This window comes from Dasypus novemcinctus, chromosome X (genome assembly GCF_030445035.2).
Source record: "Dasypus novemcinctus isolate mDasNov1 chromosome X, mDasNov1.1.hap2, whole genome shotgun sequence".
Lineage (NCBI taxonomy): Eukaryota > Metazoa > Chordata > Mammalia > Cingulata > Dasypodidae > Dasypus > Dasypus novemcinctus.
This window is the reverse complement of record NC_080704.1, coordinates 164196089-164211904: the sequence shown is the minus strand read 5'-3', so window position 1 is coordinate 164211904 and position 15816 is coordinate 164196089. Positions and strand designations below refer to the sequence as shown.

The 15816-nt window shown below is 38.9% G+C and overlaps 1 protein-coding gene across 1 annotated transcript; it reads right to left on the bottom strand.

Annotated features, from left to right (window-relative positions):
• Positions 1-14282: 14282 nt before the first annotated feature.
• LOC101438166 (melanoma-associated antigen 10-like) lies at positions 14283-15610 on the bottom strand. Its single transcript, XM_004462936.4, has one exon. It carries the CDS (start codon positions 15462-15464, stop codon positions 14355-14357), a length of 1110 nt encoding a protein of 369 aa, XP_004462993.3. The 5' UTR covers positions 15465-15610; the 3' UTR covers positions 14283-14354.
• Positions 15611-15816: the final 206 nt, after the last annotated feature.

The window sequence follows — 15816 nt, the reverse complement described above, 5'->3', positions numbered from 1 at the left end:
TATTTCACAGACGAATCCTCTCTGTTACCTTCCCTCCAAATCGATGTCCAGACACCTCCGGACCAGCAAAAATCCCGAAACAATCCGGTCCCGAAGAGTCTCCAACGCCACCCAGCCGATTCCCTGCAGAAGACTCTAACAGGGATGTTCACTCAGCCGCCATCTTGCCCCCAATCTCAGAATTTTAAATCATACCCAGAGGAATCCTGTTGCTCAGGACAACACTGCATAAATCAAGTTTTGTATGAGTGATGGATTAAGTTTTTCATAATCTAATTAGAAACAGGGAAATAAAAAGTAAAGTAATAATGACAATAACTTTTCACTCATAACTGTGGCTAAAATTTAAAATATCAATACAAAAAATTTGTGATAATGTAGAATATTCACATACATTAAAGTGTGCAAAAATTAATTGGTACAGCATTTGTGGAATAAAATTTCAGCAATATTTATAAAATTTAAAAATATCACATCCTGTCCACTATTCCAATTTCCACATTAATTTATCTTTCTCTCTTATGAAAATATGCACACTTCTCCAAGAATTTAAATCAAAAGTGTTGAATTCGGTTCTATTATTCACAACAAATGGGAAACAAACTATGGGTCCATTACAAAAAGAATGATTTAAGTGATTATGGCACAAATATACTTTAGAATTCCAGGGAGTAGTTACAAAATTTCAAAAGATCTGCACTTGCTATGATGGAAAAATCCTACACCCATTTTATTAAGTGGCAAAGGCAAATGACAGATTATATATATATGTGTGTGTGTGTGTGTGTGTGTGTGTGCACGTGTGTATAATTGCCTTTGTATGTTAAAATTTTACAATATATATTTATAGTACATATACTTATGGAAAAATCTAGAATCAGCTTTAAAATAATATACATCAAATTGTTAATTGTGGCTAACTCCGAGGAGGGGGCTGAAATTTGGAGGAACTTTGCAAAAGGGAGAATTTTGATTGATCTATATTTTTAGAATTTTTTGGAATACGAATATATTCACTACAACTTTCTAAATAAAATATTTATTATTTCTAACGGCAGAAATAATAGCTGTGCATTAGTCAATTAAAGTAACTGCCAGCTATTGGAACTGACAAAATCTGAAATATGACTGGCTTAACAAAACCAAAATTTATTTTGTATGTACATAAATTCAGATGAGGTTTGTCAGGAGCTTTCTGCTAACAGGTGGCCCAGGGATCCAGGTTACTTCCATCTTTTAATTCCATCATCTTAATACAAGGTTGCTGTGCTTGCTGCTGAATGGAAAAGAAAGAATGGGAATGGAATTCTGAATAGCATTCTGGCTCCTTCCTAATTCCATATGAACTGGCAATGTAGTCTTTCCATGTACTGAGGAAGGAGAGGAAGATGTAGGTGAGGATGCACAGTCTCACGCATATACTGTTATATAGTAGGTGTTCAAACAAAAGTAACTATGATTTGTTATAACAACACTCATTTCTTCAAGGAGTTTTTGGTAAGCTCAAATTGGTCTTGTAATTCTCCAAAATTTTCAAGTGCCTACCATATGACAAGGGTTTCCAAATATAGGATCATGCCTCATTTTCAAAGCTTTCTGTAAATCTTCAAAGAGAAGATTCATCCTGCTTCACATGTTAGCACTTTTCTGCACTGCCTTTGCCATAAATTATCTATTCTCAGAAGGTGAACATTTTCTTTCCTTTTAATGTATGGTCAAAATCTTAACTTGTCCACTAGCTTCCACATGACTGAACATATATGATCACCTATATAGGTGCTTTTGTCAGAAAACCAGCATTTTCCTGTGGGCAGGTTCACAGACAAGAGGCAGTAGAAGTAAATTATCAACATTTCATTTTAAATAAGATTATTTACCTCCCAAGAGAAATGGAGGGATTTTAGGAAATCAGCTTCTGGTGATATTTGCTCATCCAGTGATTTCTATGATCTTTCCTCATCTATCCCTTATTAGGAAGGCTTTAGATTTTTACTACCTAACTTATTCATCTGGGTGTTTGTTCATGGTCAGTTTCAAAGAAGTCATCACATTAAAATCTTACTGCAAATAATAGGGTAGTTTCAAAAACCTTGTCTCTAACTTCAGGATTATATAACAAGAGCCAGTAAGGTATGTGACAAGTCAGACTCTACTCACCAGTCCATTTTTTATAGATTTTTAAAAAATACATTTTTATTATAGAAGTTGTATAAACTTACAAAAATATCATGCACGTGTGTAGAATTCCCATACGACACCCCTTTACCAACACACCACACTGTTGTGGAACATTTGTTACAGCTTATAGGATAATATCACCAGACTATTACCACTAACTATGGTCATAGCATACTTTTGGCATATTTTTCATATCCTCCTATTAACACTGTACATCTTTGGCACTAATGCAATTAATATTACAGTATTGCTGTAAACTATAGCCCATAGGTTACATTGTGTTTTTCCCATGCTTCTCCACATTCCCACCACCCTGCTATAGTGATGTATATCCATTCTAGTTCACAGAAGGGCATTCTTGCATTTGTACTATCAACCGCAATTCTCACCCTCCTCTAGATTCACTGTTATTCAGTCCCCTAGATTTTTTCTTTAGCTTTCTTTCCATTGACATTTATATCCCTAGACTACCCTTTTCAGCCACAATCCCATTTATAAACCAGCTGCTACTCACTGTAATGTTACCATCCACTCTATCCATTTCCACCCATTTACAGTCAAATTAATTAAAACTTCTATATATACTAAGCATGAGTACTCCTTCACAGCCCTCCTCTTATCTCCTAATAAGCTATACGCTAGGTTTTAACTCCATGCATTCCTTTTTTTTAGGCCAAGAAAAATAATTGATTTGAGAAATGGGGGAAAGAGTGAATAGAGCTTGCTGAGAAATGGGAGATGGAAATAAACACCAAGATTTAGTGTGGGCTCCTCTAGGTAGAGAGAGTGTGCATTTATTCTTTGTATCTAGTTCACATTAGTGAGACCATACAATATTTATCCTTTTGTCTCTGGCTTACTCACTTAGCATAATGTCTTCAAGATTCATCCATGTTATCATGTGTCCCAATTTCATTTCTTCTTACCGCAGCATGGTATTCCATCATATGTACATACAACATTTTTTTAAAAATCCATTCATTGGTTGATGGCCTCTTGTGTTGTTTCCATCTTTTGGCAAATGTGAACACCTCTATGAATATTGGTGTGTAGACGTCTGCTCATGTCACAGTTTTCAGTTCTGGATATATTCCTAGTAGAGGAATTTCTGCCTCATATGGCAGTTCTATATTTAGCTTCTTGAGGAACCACTAAACTGTCTTCCACAGAAGCTGCACCATTTTACACCACCACCAACAGTGAAGGAATGTTCCTACTTCTCCACACCCTCCTCAGCACTTGTTATTTTTTTTTAATAATGGCCCTTCTATGTGGTGTGAGATGGTATCTCATTGTCATTTTGATTTGCATTTCCCTAATAACTAGTGATATTGAACATTTTTTTATGTACTTTTTGGTCATTTATATTCCCCTTTGGAAAAATGTCTATTTAAGTCTTTGGCCCATGTTTTAATTTGATTCCTTGCTCTTTTATTGTTGAGCTGTATGATCTGTTTATATAGAACAGAAATAAAACCCTTATCAGATATGTGGTTTCCAAATATTTTCTCCTATTGAGTGCGTTGCCTTTTCACCTTTTCCAAGAAGTGCTTTGAATCACAAAAGTCTTTATGTTTGAGGAGATCCCATTTAGCCATGTTTTCTTTGGTTGTTCATGCTTTCACCGTAAGGTTTAAGAATGCATGACCTACCACCAGGTCTTGAATATGTTTTCCTACATTTTCTTCTAGGAACTTTATGGTTCTAGCTTTTATATTTAGGTTTTTGATCCATTTTGAGTTTTTTTTTCCTATAGGGTGTGAGATAGGGTTCCACTTTCTCTCTCTTTGCTATGGATATCTAAATCTTCCAGCACCATTTGTTGAATAGGCTGTTCTTACCCAGCTGGGTGGGTTTGACAGGCTTGTCAAAAATCACTTGACTATATGTAGGGGAAAGTAGAGACCAAGAGTTAAATGGCCTAAGCATCCTGAATTTTTTTTTTTTTTTTTTTTTTTTGCTATATCTGGGATGAAGTAACACAGCATAACTGCACTCAGCTTCTGGGGGTGGGCTTGGTTCTGACCGACACATATGCCAGCCAAGTAGTATATGTAACATGATAGGTATACCACTGTAGAAGCCAATTATATATTCTGATAGTAGTAACATAAAAGTAGCTCCCATGTAAACAGAGGAGAGAGAACAAAGAACACTTAAACAGGAGAGAGCAGAGAGAGAGCAGAAGGAAAGAACATGGAATAATCTCAATATGCATAAACTCCCTGTGGCTCCACGTGCTTTTTTCTTTGCTAACTGCCCTGACTACCCCACTCTGGCTGAGGAGCTAAGACCTGACACCATAGATATGAGGGTCTCTTTCTGAAACATCAGTTCAGTTCCATTGGTCTCTATGTATATCTTTATGCCAGTATCATGCTATTTTTACCACTGTAGCTTAGTAGTATATTTTAAAGTCCTGAAGTGAGAGGTCGTCAACTTAACTTTTGTTTTGTAATATGTTTCTGGCTATTTGGCGCTCCTTACCCTCCCAAATAAATTTGATAACTGTGTTTCCATTTGTTTGAAAAAAGCTGGTGAAATTTTTATCAGGACTGCATTGAATCTGTATATCAATTTGGGTAGAACTGACATCTTTTTGTCTTTGTTTTTTTAATGTTACATTAAAAAAATATGAGGTCCCCATATATCCCCCCACCCCCATTACCCCACTTCCCCCCTATAGCAACAATCTCCTCCATCATCATGAGACATTCATTGCACTTAGTGAATACATCTCTGAGCACCGCTGCATCTCATGGTCCACATCATAGCCTACACTCTCCCACATTCCACCCAGTGGGCCATGGGAGGACATACAGTGAGTGTCCAGTAACTGTCCCTGCAGCACCACCCAGGAGACAACTCCAACCCCCGAAAATGCCCCCACATCACATCTCTTCCTCCCACTCCCTACCCCCAGCAGCCACCATGGCCGCTTTCTCCACAACAATGCCACATTTTCTTCGATTACTACTAATCACAATAGTTCATGAATAGAATATCAGTAAGTCCACTCTAATTTATACTCTATTCCTCCATCCTGTGGACCTTAGAATGGTTGTGTCCACTCCACATCTATATCAAGATGGGGATTAGATTGATTCCACATGGATGACAGATGCAATTCTCCTGCTTTCAGTTGTAGGCACTCTTGGCTCCCTGGTGTGGTAGTTGACCTTCTTCACCTCCATGTTAGCTGAGTGGGGTAAGTCCAATAAACCAGAGTGTAGAAGTTGCAAGTCTGCTGAGGCTCAGGGCCTGGCTATCACATGGTCAGTCCAGAGATTCAGGTACCCTGGGTATACATTAAACTCCAGCACCAACTACAGTTCCTGTGAAAGTAACAGGAGAGGCTTGTGGACAAAGATCACATCTGAGTCCAGCTCCACCACACAGAAGCACAAACTCCAAGTAGGGCCTACTGACATGGCACTGAACTCCATCTGCCATGACCATAGAACCTGTGGGTCTCTGTAGCCCTCAGTAGAACCAATACCTGGGGTTGTATCTACTTTATCTGTCTCTTGGACTTTGCTCAGGTGTGCATAAGGGCAACCCCTCTGATAACCTCCCGGCTCTTTTTGGAGACTTATAGCCATATAAACTCATTTGTCCTTTCCATTTCCCCTTTTATTCATATCAAAAATCATTTTTAACTCCTGGTATTATATGTAGATTGAGATATTCTGCTGGTCCGAGTTGACCCTTTTATTCAAGGTCATGTTCTAGTTACATCATCAGCTGGTACTTGGTAGTAATCCCTTGACATCTTAATGATATTTAATCTTCTAATCCATGAGCATGGAATGTTCTTCCAATTATTTAGATCTTTTTAAAATTTCTTTTAGCAAAGCATTGTAGTTTTCTGAATACAAGTGCTTAATATACTTGGTTAAGTTTATTCCTCAATATTTTATTCTATAGTCACTATCATAAATGGAATTTTTTTCCTGATCTCCTCCTCAGAATGTGCATTGCTAATGTATAGAAACACCACTGATTTTTAAAAAATTAATTTATTGAGATATATCACCCCCACACAAACATACATAAGTGTATAGTAACAGTTGTGAACTTACAAAACAAATATATATAACATAATACAGAACTCTCATAACTCATCCTACCACCAACACCTTACATTTTGTTAAACCTTTTTAACTAATGCTTAAAGAACTCTGTCAAAATATTACTACTAACCAACGTATTTTTACCCCAACCCTATTATTATTATATTTATATAATTTATACATGAACATAAACAATTAAGTGTATAGTAAAAGTTGTAAACTTACAAAGTAAACATGTGTAACATTGTAGAGGGGTCCCGTACATCAACCCTTCACCAACACCCTTCATTTCCATGAGACATTTGCTACAAATTATAAAAGTATATTTTCAATATCTTACTACTATATTCCTTATCTGACATTTGGTGTGCTTCCCCCCCAACCCACCCTCTACTATTATTTTTTAAATATATTTTTTATGAAAGAAGTTGTAAACATATAAAACAATAATGCTCATGTGCAAGATTCCCAAACAACACTCCTCTATCAACACACCACACTGTGGTGGAACATTTGTTACAGATAAGGTAATATCACCTGATTTTACCACGTCCATAGTACACATTGCGCTCACATTTTCCAGACTGCCCCATTATCAACATAGTACATCTTTGGCATAGATGCATGAGTATTATATTATTACTGCAAACCATAGTCCAGAGGTCATTCCAGTTGTATTTTTCCTATGCGTTCCCAACATCCCGCAGTAGTGATGTACATTTGCTCTAGCTCACAAAGTACACTCTCACATCTGTACCATCAATCACAATTCTCATCCACCCCTTGGTTTACTGTGCTATTCAGTTCCTAGACTACTCGCTAGCATTCTGTTAATTGGCATTTACATACCTAGACTACCATTTTCAGCCACATCCCTATTTACAAACTACTTATTATTCACTATTTGTTACCATCCATTCTGTACATTTCCACACTTTTACAGTAAAGTTAATTAAAACTTCTACATACCTTAAACATCAGTAGCCCATCTCAGTCCTTCTCTTATCTCCTTTAAAAATCTATCACCTACCACCAGGACTTGAAGGTATTTTTCTACAATTTCTTCTAGAAGTTTTATGGTTCTTGCTTTTATTTTTAGGTTTTTAATCCATTTTGAGTTAATTTTTGGATCAGGTGTGAGATAGGGGTCCTCTTCCCTGCTTTCATCTATGGACATCCAGTTCTTTCAGCACTATTTTGCTGAATGGACTGTTCTGCCCAAGCTTTGTGGGTTTGACAGGCTAGTTAAAAATCACTTGACCAAACATGTGAGGGTCTGTTTCTGAACCATCCATTTTGTTCCACTGATATATGTATCTGTCTTTATGCCACTACCATGCAGTTTTTACCACTATAGCTTGGTAGTATGATTTACTCTCTGGATATAGGGTTCACTTTTTTTAAATGATGTTTCTGGATATTCAGTATCCCTTAGCCTTCCAAATAAATTTGATAACCATGTTTTCAATTTTTTGAAATGCTTGTGAAATTTTTTATCAGGGTTGCAATGAATCTGTATATCAATTTGAGTAGAATTGACATCTTAATGATATTCAGTCTTCCAATCCATGAGCATGGAATGTTCTTCCAGTTATTTAAGACTGTTTAAAAAATTTCTTTTAACATTGGGTTGACTTTTTCTGAATGCAAATGCTTTACATTATTGGTTAAGTTTATTGCTATTTGAGTTTTATCTGTCATATTTTATTTTCACCACTCTTTGACACTTTTAGTCACTTTTATTGATATAATCTTCATTTCTAGATTCTCCTCCAGGTCTCTCTCACCTGTCTTTTCTTTGCAGGGTCTAGCACATGCTTTAGTATTTCCTGAAAATCTGGTCTCTTGCTTAGAAATTGTCTCAGTTTCTATCTGAATATTCTAATCTGACCCTCATTTTTGAAAGACAGTCTTGCTGGATATAAGATTCTTGACTACACGTTTTTCTCTTGTAGTATTTTAAATGCACCAGACCACTGTCTTCTTGCCTCCATGGTTTTGGGTGATAACTCAGCACTTAATCTTATTGGGTATCCCTTATATGCTATGCATTGCTTTTCTCTTGCTGTTCTCAGAATACTATCTTTGTGTTTGACATTCTGGTGAGTATGTCTCTCTGAATTGGTCTACTTGGATTTTTTTCAGATGGGAGTATGTGTGCTTCTTGGGCATGGATATCTATGTCCTTCAGTAGGGTAGGGAAATTTTCTACCATTATTTCTTCAAATATTCCTTCTGCTCCTTTGCCCTTCTCTTCTCCTTCTGGTGCCCCATGACTTGTATGTTTGCATGTCTCTTGCTGTCATTCAGTTCCCTGAGACCTTGTTCAAATTTTTACATTCTTTTCTTCATCAGTTCTTTTGTATGTTCGCTTTCAGAGGCCATTTCTTCAAGCTCACCAATCCTTTCTCCTGCCTCCTCAAATCTGCTTTTATAATTCCAATGTTTTTTGAATTTTTATTGAACCTTTCATTCCCATAAGATCTGCTATTTTTCTATGTATGCTTTGAAATTATTCTTTGTGCTCATCCAGTGTCTTCTTAATATTCTTAATCTCTTTAGCCATCTCATCGAATTTATTAAGGAGATTTGTTTGAATATCTATGATTAGTTGTCTCAACTCCTTTATGTCATCTGGAGGCTTATCTTGTTCCTTTACCTTGGACATATCTTCCTGTTTCTTACTGTGGATTGTAATGTTTTGTTGGTGCCTTGGCATCTGGCTTACTAGGATATTTATTCTGTGTGAAGTTTTTCTCTTTAGTTTAGGGCTTCCTGCTGTTTCTCCCTTGCAGGATATAAATCCACTCCTGGGGCAGCTTCCCTTTCTCCCTTATTGGTTGTGCAGTAAGGGCCAAGGGTGTAATTGGTGCTATAAACTGTGGAGGCTCAAGTAGCCTTCATTGCCCCAGGAGCCAATGAAGCTCCTCCCAACTTTCTCCTTTATCAGAGGTAGGGACAGAGTCACAGTTTTGTGGAATAATCCAAGTCATGTAGGCCTAGACTGTATTTGCCCAGAGAGACTGATGAAGCTTCACACCCCTTTCTCCCCTGCCTCAGGCAGGGATGGAGCTACAAGTGTGGGCATCAATTTATGCAGTGCGGGTCCAAGATGACTACAGTAGCCTGGTAGACTTCTGATTATTCAGTTTGAGCCAGTCAAAGTTTCCCAGTTTCCTGATAGGCTGGTGCAGGGCTTGCCAGCCTCCTCCCTGCCAGAGATGGTGCTGAAGCCTAGGATAGGGCTGCAGGCCAATCTGGGTGAAAAAATACAGTTCCTACCATCACTGTGATTTTTGGTACTAGCTTCTCATGCTGGGGACTGAGTCAAAATGGTAGCCACCAGTCTCTTTCTGATGTAGACAGATTCACACCCCAGCTGTTCCTAGGGTTATTCCTTAGCCATTTGAATCTATCAATCAGTAGCTGAAATTGGCAACCGTCTCCTCCCATTTTTGGGAAATGGAACTTTCAATTGCAGCCACAGAACAATTCCTGGGGCAGCTTGTGCTACCAGAGTAGGACAGTCACCGGACTGCACGGCTTGGCATTAATTTCGCAGAGAGGGTGGCACAGATCCCTGGGGCTTCCTCCCTGCCAGAGGTGGCACTGGTGCTTAGACTAGAGCTGCAATCTGATCTGGATGGCAAGAAGTCAGTTCCCCCCCTGCACTGTGATTTTCAGTCCACCTTGCTTCCCCTCATGCCAGGCGTGGGTTAAGATTGAGGCTATTACCCTCTTTCTGACTTGGACAGGTTCAAACTTTAGCTGTTCTCAAGATTATACTTTAGACCACTGAATTTACTCATCAGTAGCCGAAGTCAGTCCCCAACCATCTCTTCCTCCCCCATTTTTGAGAAGTGGAGCTTTCAATTCCAGCCATGGAACAGCTCCCTAGGTGGCTTGTTCCTCCAGTGGAGGATGGGCACTGGCCTCCATGGTGTGGAGTGCTCTACTTACGAATCTTCTCTGCAAATGGGCAGCCTCTTCCTTCCGTTTCTTCAAGGATGTTACAGGATGCCTTTCTGGTCTCCTGAAGCACCCAAACAGGTGCTTCAGCTAGGTCCAGATAACTCTGAGTGTTTACTAACGGCCTTGTAGCAGGAGCTGATTCTAGGAGCTCCTTATTCCACTGCCACCTTTCTCAACCCCACTCATTTTGCATATTGATCTTGAATCCTGAAACTCTACTAAAATAATTTCTTAGCTCTAGCAGCTTTGTTGTAGTTTTTTGGGACTTTCTAGGTATAGGATCAAATCATTTTCAGACAGTAAAAGTTTTATTTCTTCCTTTCAATTTGGATGCCTTTTCTTTTTCTTTCCTGATTGTTGTACCTAGAGCTTCTAGCACTATTTTGAACAACAGTGTTGACAGTGGGCATTCTTGTCTTATTTCTGATCTCAACGGAAAAGCTTTCAGTCTTTCACCCTTGAGTACAATGTTAGCTGTGGGTTTTTCATACATGGCCTTTATCATGTTGAGTAAGTTTCCTTCAATTCCTATCTTTTGTAGTATTTTTATCAAGAAAGGATACTGTTTTGTCAAATGCCTTTTCTGTGGCAATTGCAAAGATTATGTGATTTTTTCCTTTGATTTCTTAATGTTGTGTATTACACTGCTTGATATTCTCATGTCCAACCAACCTTGCATACCTGGGATAAAACCCACTTGCTCATGAATAATTCTTTTAATGTCTTGTTGGATTCAATTAACATATATTTTAGTGAAGATTTCTGTATCAGTATTCATTAGGAAAATGGGTCTGTAATTTTCTTTTTTCATAATATCTCTTTATGGCTTTAGAATTAGGATATATTGGCTCAGTAGAATGACTTTGGTAAACTTTCCTCTTTTTCAGTTTTTTGGAAGAACTTGAGTAAGATTTGTATTAAATCTTCTTTGAATGTTTGGTAGAACTCACCTATGAATCCATTTGGTCCTGCATTTTTCATTTTGGGAAATTGTTTAATGACTATTTCATTCAATTTACTTATGACTGATTTGTTGAGGTCTTCTATTACTTCTAGGGTCAGTGTAGGGTATTCATACATTTCCAGGAATTTTTCCATTTTGTCTATATTGCCAAATTTTTTGGCATTTATTTGTTCATAGTATCCTTTTATGATTTCTTATGTGAAATCAGTAGTAATAGCTTGGCTTGCATTTTAAAAATTCATTTAGTTGCATCTTCTCTCTTTTTCTTTGTCAGTCTAAGGGTTTGTCAATTTTGTTAATATTCTCAAAGGATGAACTTTTTAAAAAAATTCTATTTTTTTTTCCTTCAGATTTATCCCTCCTTCCCATTGTTTTGCACTTTCTGCTGTTTGTTGCATGCTCATAAATGGCTTGAGCTACCTCCACTCCTCCTTGTTGTGTCTCATTGTTTCCTTGTGGTTATTCTCCATTGCATCATCTCATGGCATCATCTTCTTGTGTAAGTTCACTGTCTTGCTTGTCTTCTTTAGGCGGCACCAGGACCTCTGATGTGGTAGGCATGTGCCCACTGCCTGAGTCATATCTACTTCCCTCTTTTGGTTTTTGTTCTCGATTTCATTTCCTTCTCCTCTGATCTCTATTTTATTTCTTCTACTTGTTTTTGGGATTAGTTTGCTGTTCTTTTTCTAGTTCTTCCAGCCGTGCAGTTAGGTCACTGATTTTAACACTTTCTCCTTTTTCAATGTAAGCATTCAGGGTTATAAATTTCCCTCTCAGCACTACCTTCACTGCAGCCCATAATTCTAATATGTTGTGTTCTCATTTTCATTTATCTCAAAATATTTATTGATTTCTTTCACAATTTCTTCTTTGACCCACTGATTATTTAGTAGTGTGTTATTTAATCTCTGCATTTGTCAATTTTCCCTCTTTCTGCCTCATTGATTTCCAACTTTATTCCATTATGGTCAGAGAAACAGCTTTGTATAATTTCAGTCCTGTTGAATTTACTGACATCTGCTTTCTGACCCAACATATGTTCAGGGAGAAAGCCTTCAGAGGAGGAGGAAAAACTCCACAGTCAGTCAGGAGGGAACACTGGGGAAGACAAGGGTTAGGAAATTGTAATGCAGGAAAGTGCTAGGACTGGATAAAAATGCCTACACCTGGGCAGAGTCACCTCCCAAGGAACTCTGGGTTATGACACAGGAAGATACTAAGGAAATAAAGCCTAAAGACAATCCCAAATTGTGTTTCTCATTTTCACACTCCATCTTTTGGCTTGTTTTGGTAACCTGGCCACAGGGTGGCCACATAATGGAGTAGTGAGAAGCATAATTAAGAAACAGAATGTCTGACTCATGGAAAGAGGAGTGGGAACAGTGTAGACTCCAGATGAACTCAGACCAGGGAATTCAGGCCAGTCTCAGCTCTGTCACATACTATCAGTGTGATCTTGGGCAAACTGCCAAGTATTATGAACTTTATATTCTTAATATGTGAAATGGATTTGATAGACCCTGTCTTGTAGAATTGTTGGAATGTATGTTATGCATGCAAAACTCCTGGCACACAGCCTGGCATGCAATGGATCTTAATGACTGGCAGTGTTTCTAACATCATTTTGATTTTGATCCCACCCACCCCCCACAGGACCACCCTACTTCATCAGGATTTTTTTTTTCAATCCAGGACATCTCATAGAATACACAGCTCAACAGGACATGGAATAGGTAATCAACCAAAAATGCTGCTTTGTAATAAAAATTCAGTATATTCTCCCCTTTAGAGGATATATTATTTGAGTGTTTGGGACTTTTCTCCAGCTGGCTGCAAAACAAAGCTCCTGGAATTTCAGTCAAGGAGCTACTTTTTCCCTCCTTTCCAGATGCTCCATCCAAACCCCTATTTCCATTTATTTCACCCCCAAAAACAATCTAGTCCTTCTTAGAGTTGGCCAAATTACACTCAATATTGCCTAATTAAAATACCTCTATAATGGAATGAGCTCTATCTTTCCCAAGCCAGGGAAAAGCCTGTCAGCCTAGTGACTTCTGGAAATCATTTCAAGTGAATATTACCATCATTTCTCAGGAAAGACTTGCAGATGATGTGTACAGAACACTTAATTCCTGTACTGTTATCTGCACTGGAATAAGAGTGCAGGGAGTCTTCCATATCTACCCCAGGTAGAGATTGCTCTCTGGATTACCTAAGATGAAAGCAAGTGACTGCAAAGAATAGTTTTCCATTCCAAGCTTCTCTCTTACCTCTAAATCACACCATCTGAGAGTGGCCTCTGCCACCACTTATGTAAATGTAAAAGTAACTCCCATAGGAGGAATTGCAGTTTCTCAAAAACCACAAACCTCCTTTGCTCAGGACATTGACACTTCACTGTTCTTATCTGGAGCTCCCACTTCCCCACTTCTTTTAACTTTTCTTTAGGTCTTATAGTATCTCTAACCATCTTCCTTATTCGACTGTTGTTCCTAGATTCTACCATGCTATGGCCAGGGGGTGTGTCTTGTTTTTCCTAGTACTGCTCCCTTCACCCCACAAAAAAAAACTAAACAGTGCCTTCCAAAGAGAAGATGCTCAATAAATGTTTGGAGAATAAATAGGCCAGTGAGGAGGAACTTCCATTTCTTGAGTAAGTCAAGCAAATCCAGACAAAGCTTTAATTTTACAGAAAAATTGACTAAAATATTCTCATATTTGTATTCTGAAGACACAAAAATGAACCGTCACATTTTCATCTATTTCTTGAACCTATTTTATTGCCATGTTCTTTCACATTTCCAAGGAAATTCCAATTGCAATACCATGTTATCATTTCAGATCTCAGAATAAGATGGAATGTTTCCAATGTGTTTTACAAAAGAGAAAATCTGTCTTATACCTGATAAACAGCAATAAATGTGCAACCATTAGTTATGAATTTTGATTCTCAAGATAATACATCTTCCAGTAAAAGGAACATTTGAAAAATACAAAAAAAATACAAAAAAATACAAAAAAAAAATACAAAAAAAAAATACAAAAAAAAATCCTAATTGCCCATAATATGGAAAATAGATTATACACTGTGGTCCCGAAGCCCTCCCTGACCCCCCATGACTTAGCACAATGATTGTATTCTTCAAACACAGACTGAAGAATCTGCCTCAGTCTTCACTCATGCCAGGAGAAGCTTTTGGCCAACATGGAGCAAGAAATGTAGAAGCAGTACTATCTGCAGGAGCAATTCTGGATTTGGTTCTCTCTTCCTCATCTCTCAAAGCTTCCTCATACTGGGTAGAGAAGGAACTAGGGTAAGTCCCATTGACCTTGGCAAAAAACTCCAGCACTTTCATCTTGCTTGTTTCCATGTGGGCCCTTGGACCCCACAGGAACTCATAGCATGCAGGATCACTATCTGGCACCTGCCGGTACGTCAGGTATTTTTCCTGCACCCAGTCTCTGGTGATGAGCTTCCTGGGCTCCCCAAAGATAAAGTGATCCCTCCCTGTATGCACTCCCATCATATTCAGTAAATCCCAGATCTCCTCCTCAGGCACACAGTTGCCCTCTATAAAGATCACACCCAGGATAATTATCAGGAGGCCTTTTTTGGGCATGCCCTGGTCATCACTTAGGTTTTCATCATAGGCGAGGTCCAATGAGTTGACAAGGATGTAGGACTGGATAGTGGGGTCCACTTCCTTCATGTCAATCCCACAGATGACTTCCATGCACTTACAAGCTTTCTGAAAGATCACAGGGAATTGGCTCTTGTTCTTTTTATCAACAACTTTCAGCATTTCTTCCTTTGTGACAGGCAACTTCAGTCGATACTTGAGGAGCAGGAACTTCACCAAATCATTCACCTTCTTGCCTAGTGGGTCTCTGGGTAAGGATACAGCACCTGCTGGATCTTGAGAGGTGCTTGTACTTTTGTCCTGTTCTTCACTGCTCGAGTTCTCATCTGAAGTTCTCGATAAAGTGGTGGAGAAGGAGGAAGAGGAGTGGGAGGAGGTTGTCTGAGGATTCTGAGAAGTACTCGGTATCACAGCAGCAGGCACCTTCACCTCCTCTGGGGTATCAGGGATCAGAGGAGAGGAAGGACATGAGGGAGAGGAAGAGGAGGGTAGAAAGAAGTGGAAGGAGGAAGTGGGAGAGGAGGACTCATCCTCCTCAGTTGTGGGAACCTGTGCCTCCACCAGTTCCTGTGTCTCAATTTGAGCCTGACATTCTTGCTCAAACATGTTGTGTGGATGTTTTGGAAAGTGGAACATGACGACTCTTCTTAGAGGCAGCACGCAGAAGTGTGGGAAGGAGGGTGGGCAATGGGGATCCACAGACCTGGGGGAGAGAAGGCGAGTGTGAGCAGCCTCAGCTGTGAAACTCAACCTTAGCAGCTCTGACAGACGCCAACTTACAGGTCTTCTCCTTAGGTGGTACGCGAGGGTCTCACAGGTCTCCTGTTTTCCTGGTTGTCCTACCCCTAAAAACCAGAAGAAGGAAGTGAGAGGGCTCTTCAACGTAGAGCCTGCAACATATCTCAAGGCTTCCAGGGCTGACAGTAGGATGAGTGGGGTTGGGTTCTGTGGGGTACCCTGGGTTCTGGGGTGGGTGATGGCTGTGGAA

What these genes read in the sequence shown, in the direction of transcription:
- LOC101438166 (XM_004462936.4), bottom strand. Translation starts at nt 15,464, where the DNA reads ATGTTCCACTTTCCAAAACATCCACACAACATGTTTGAGCAAGAATGT.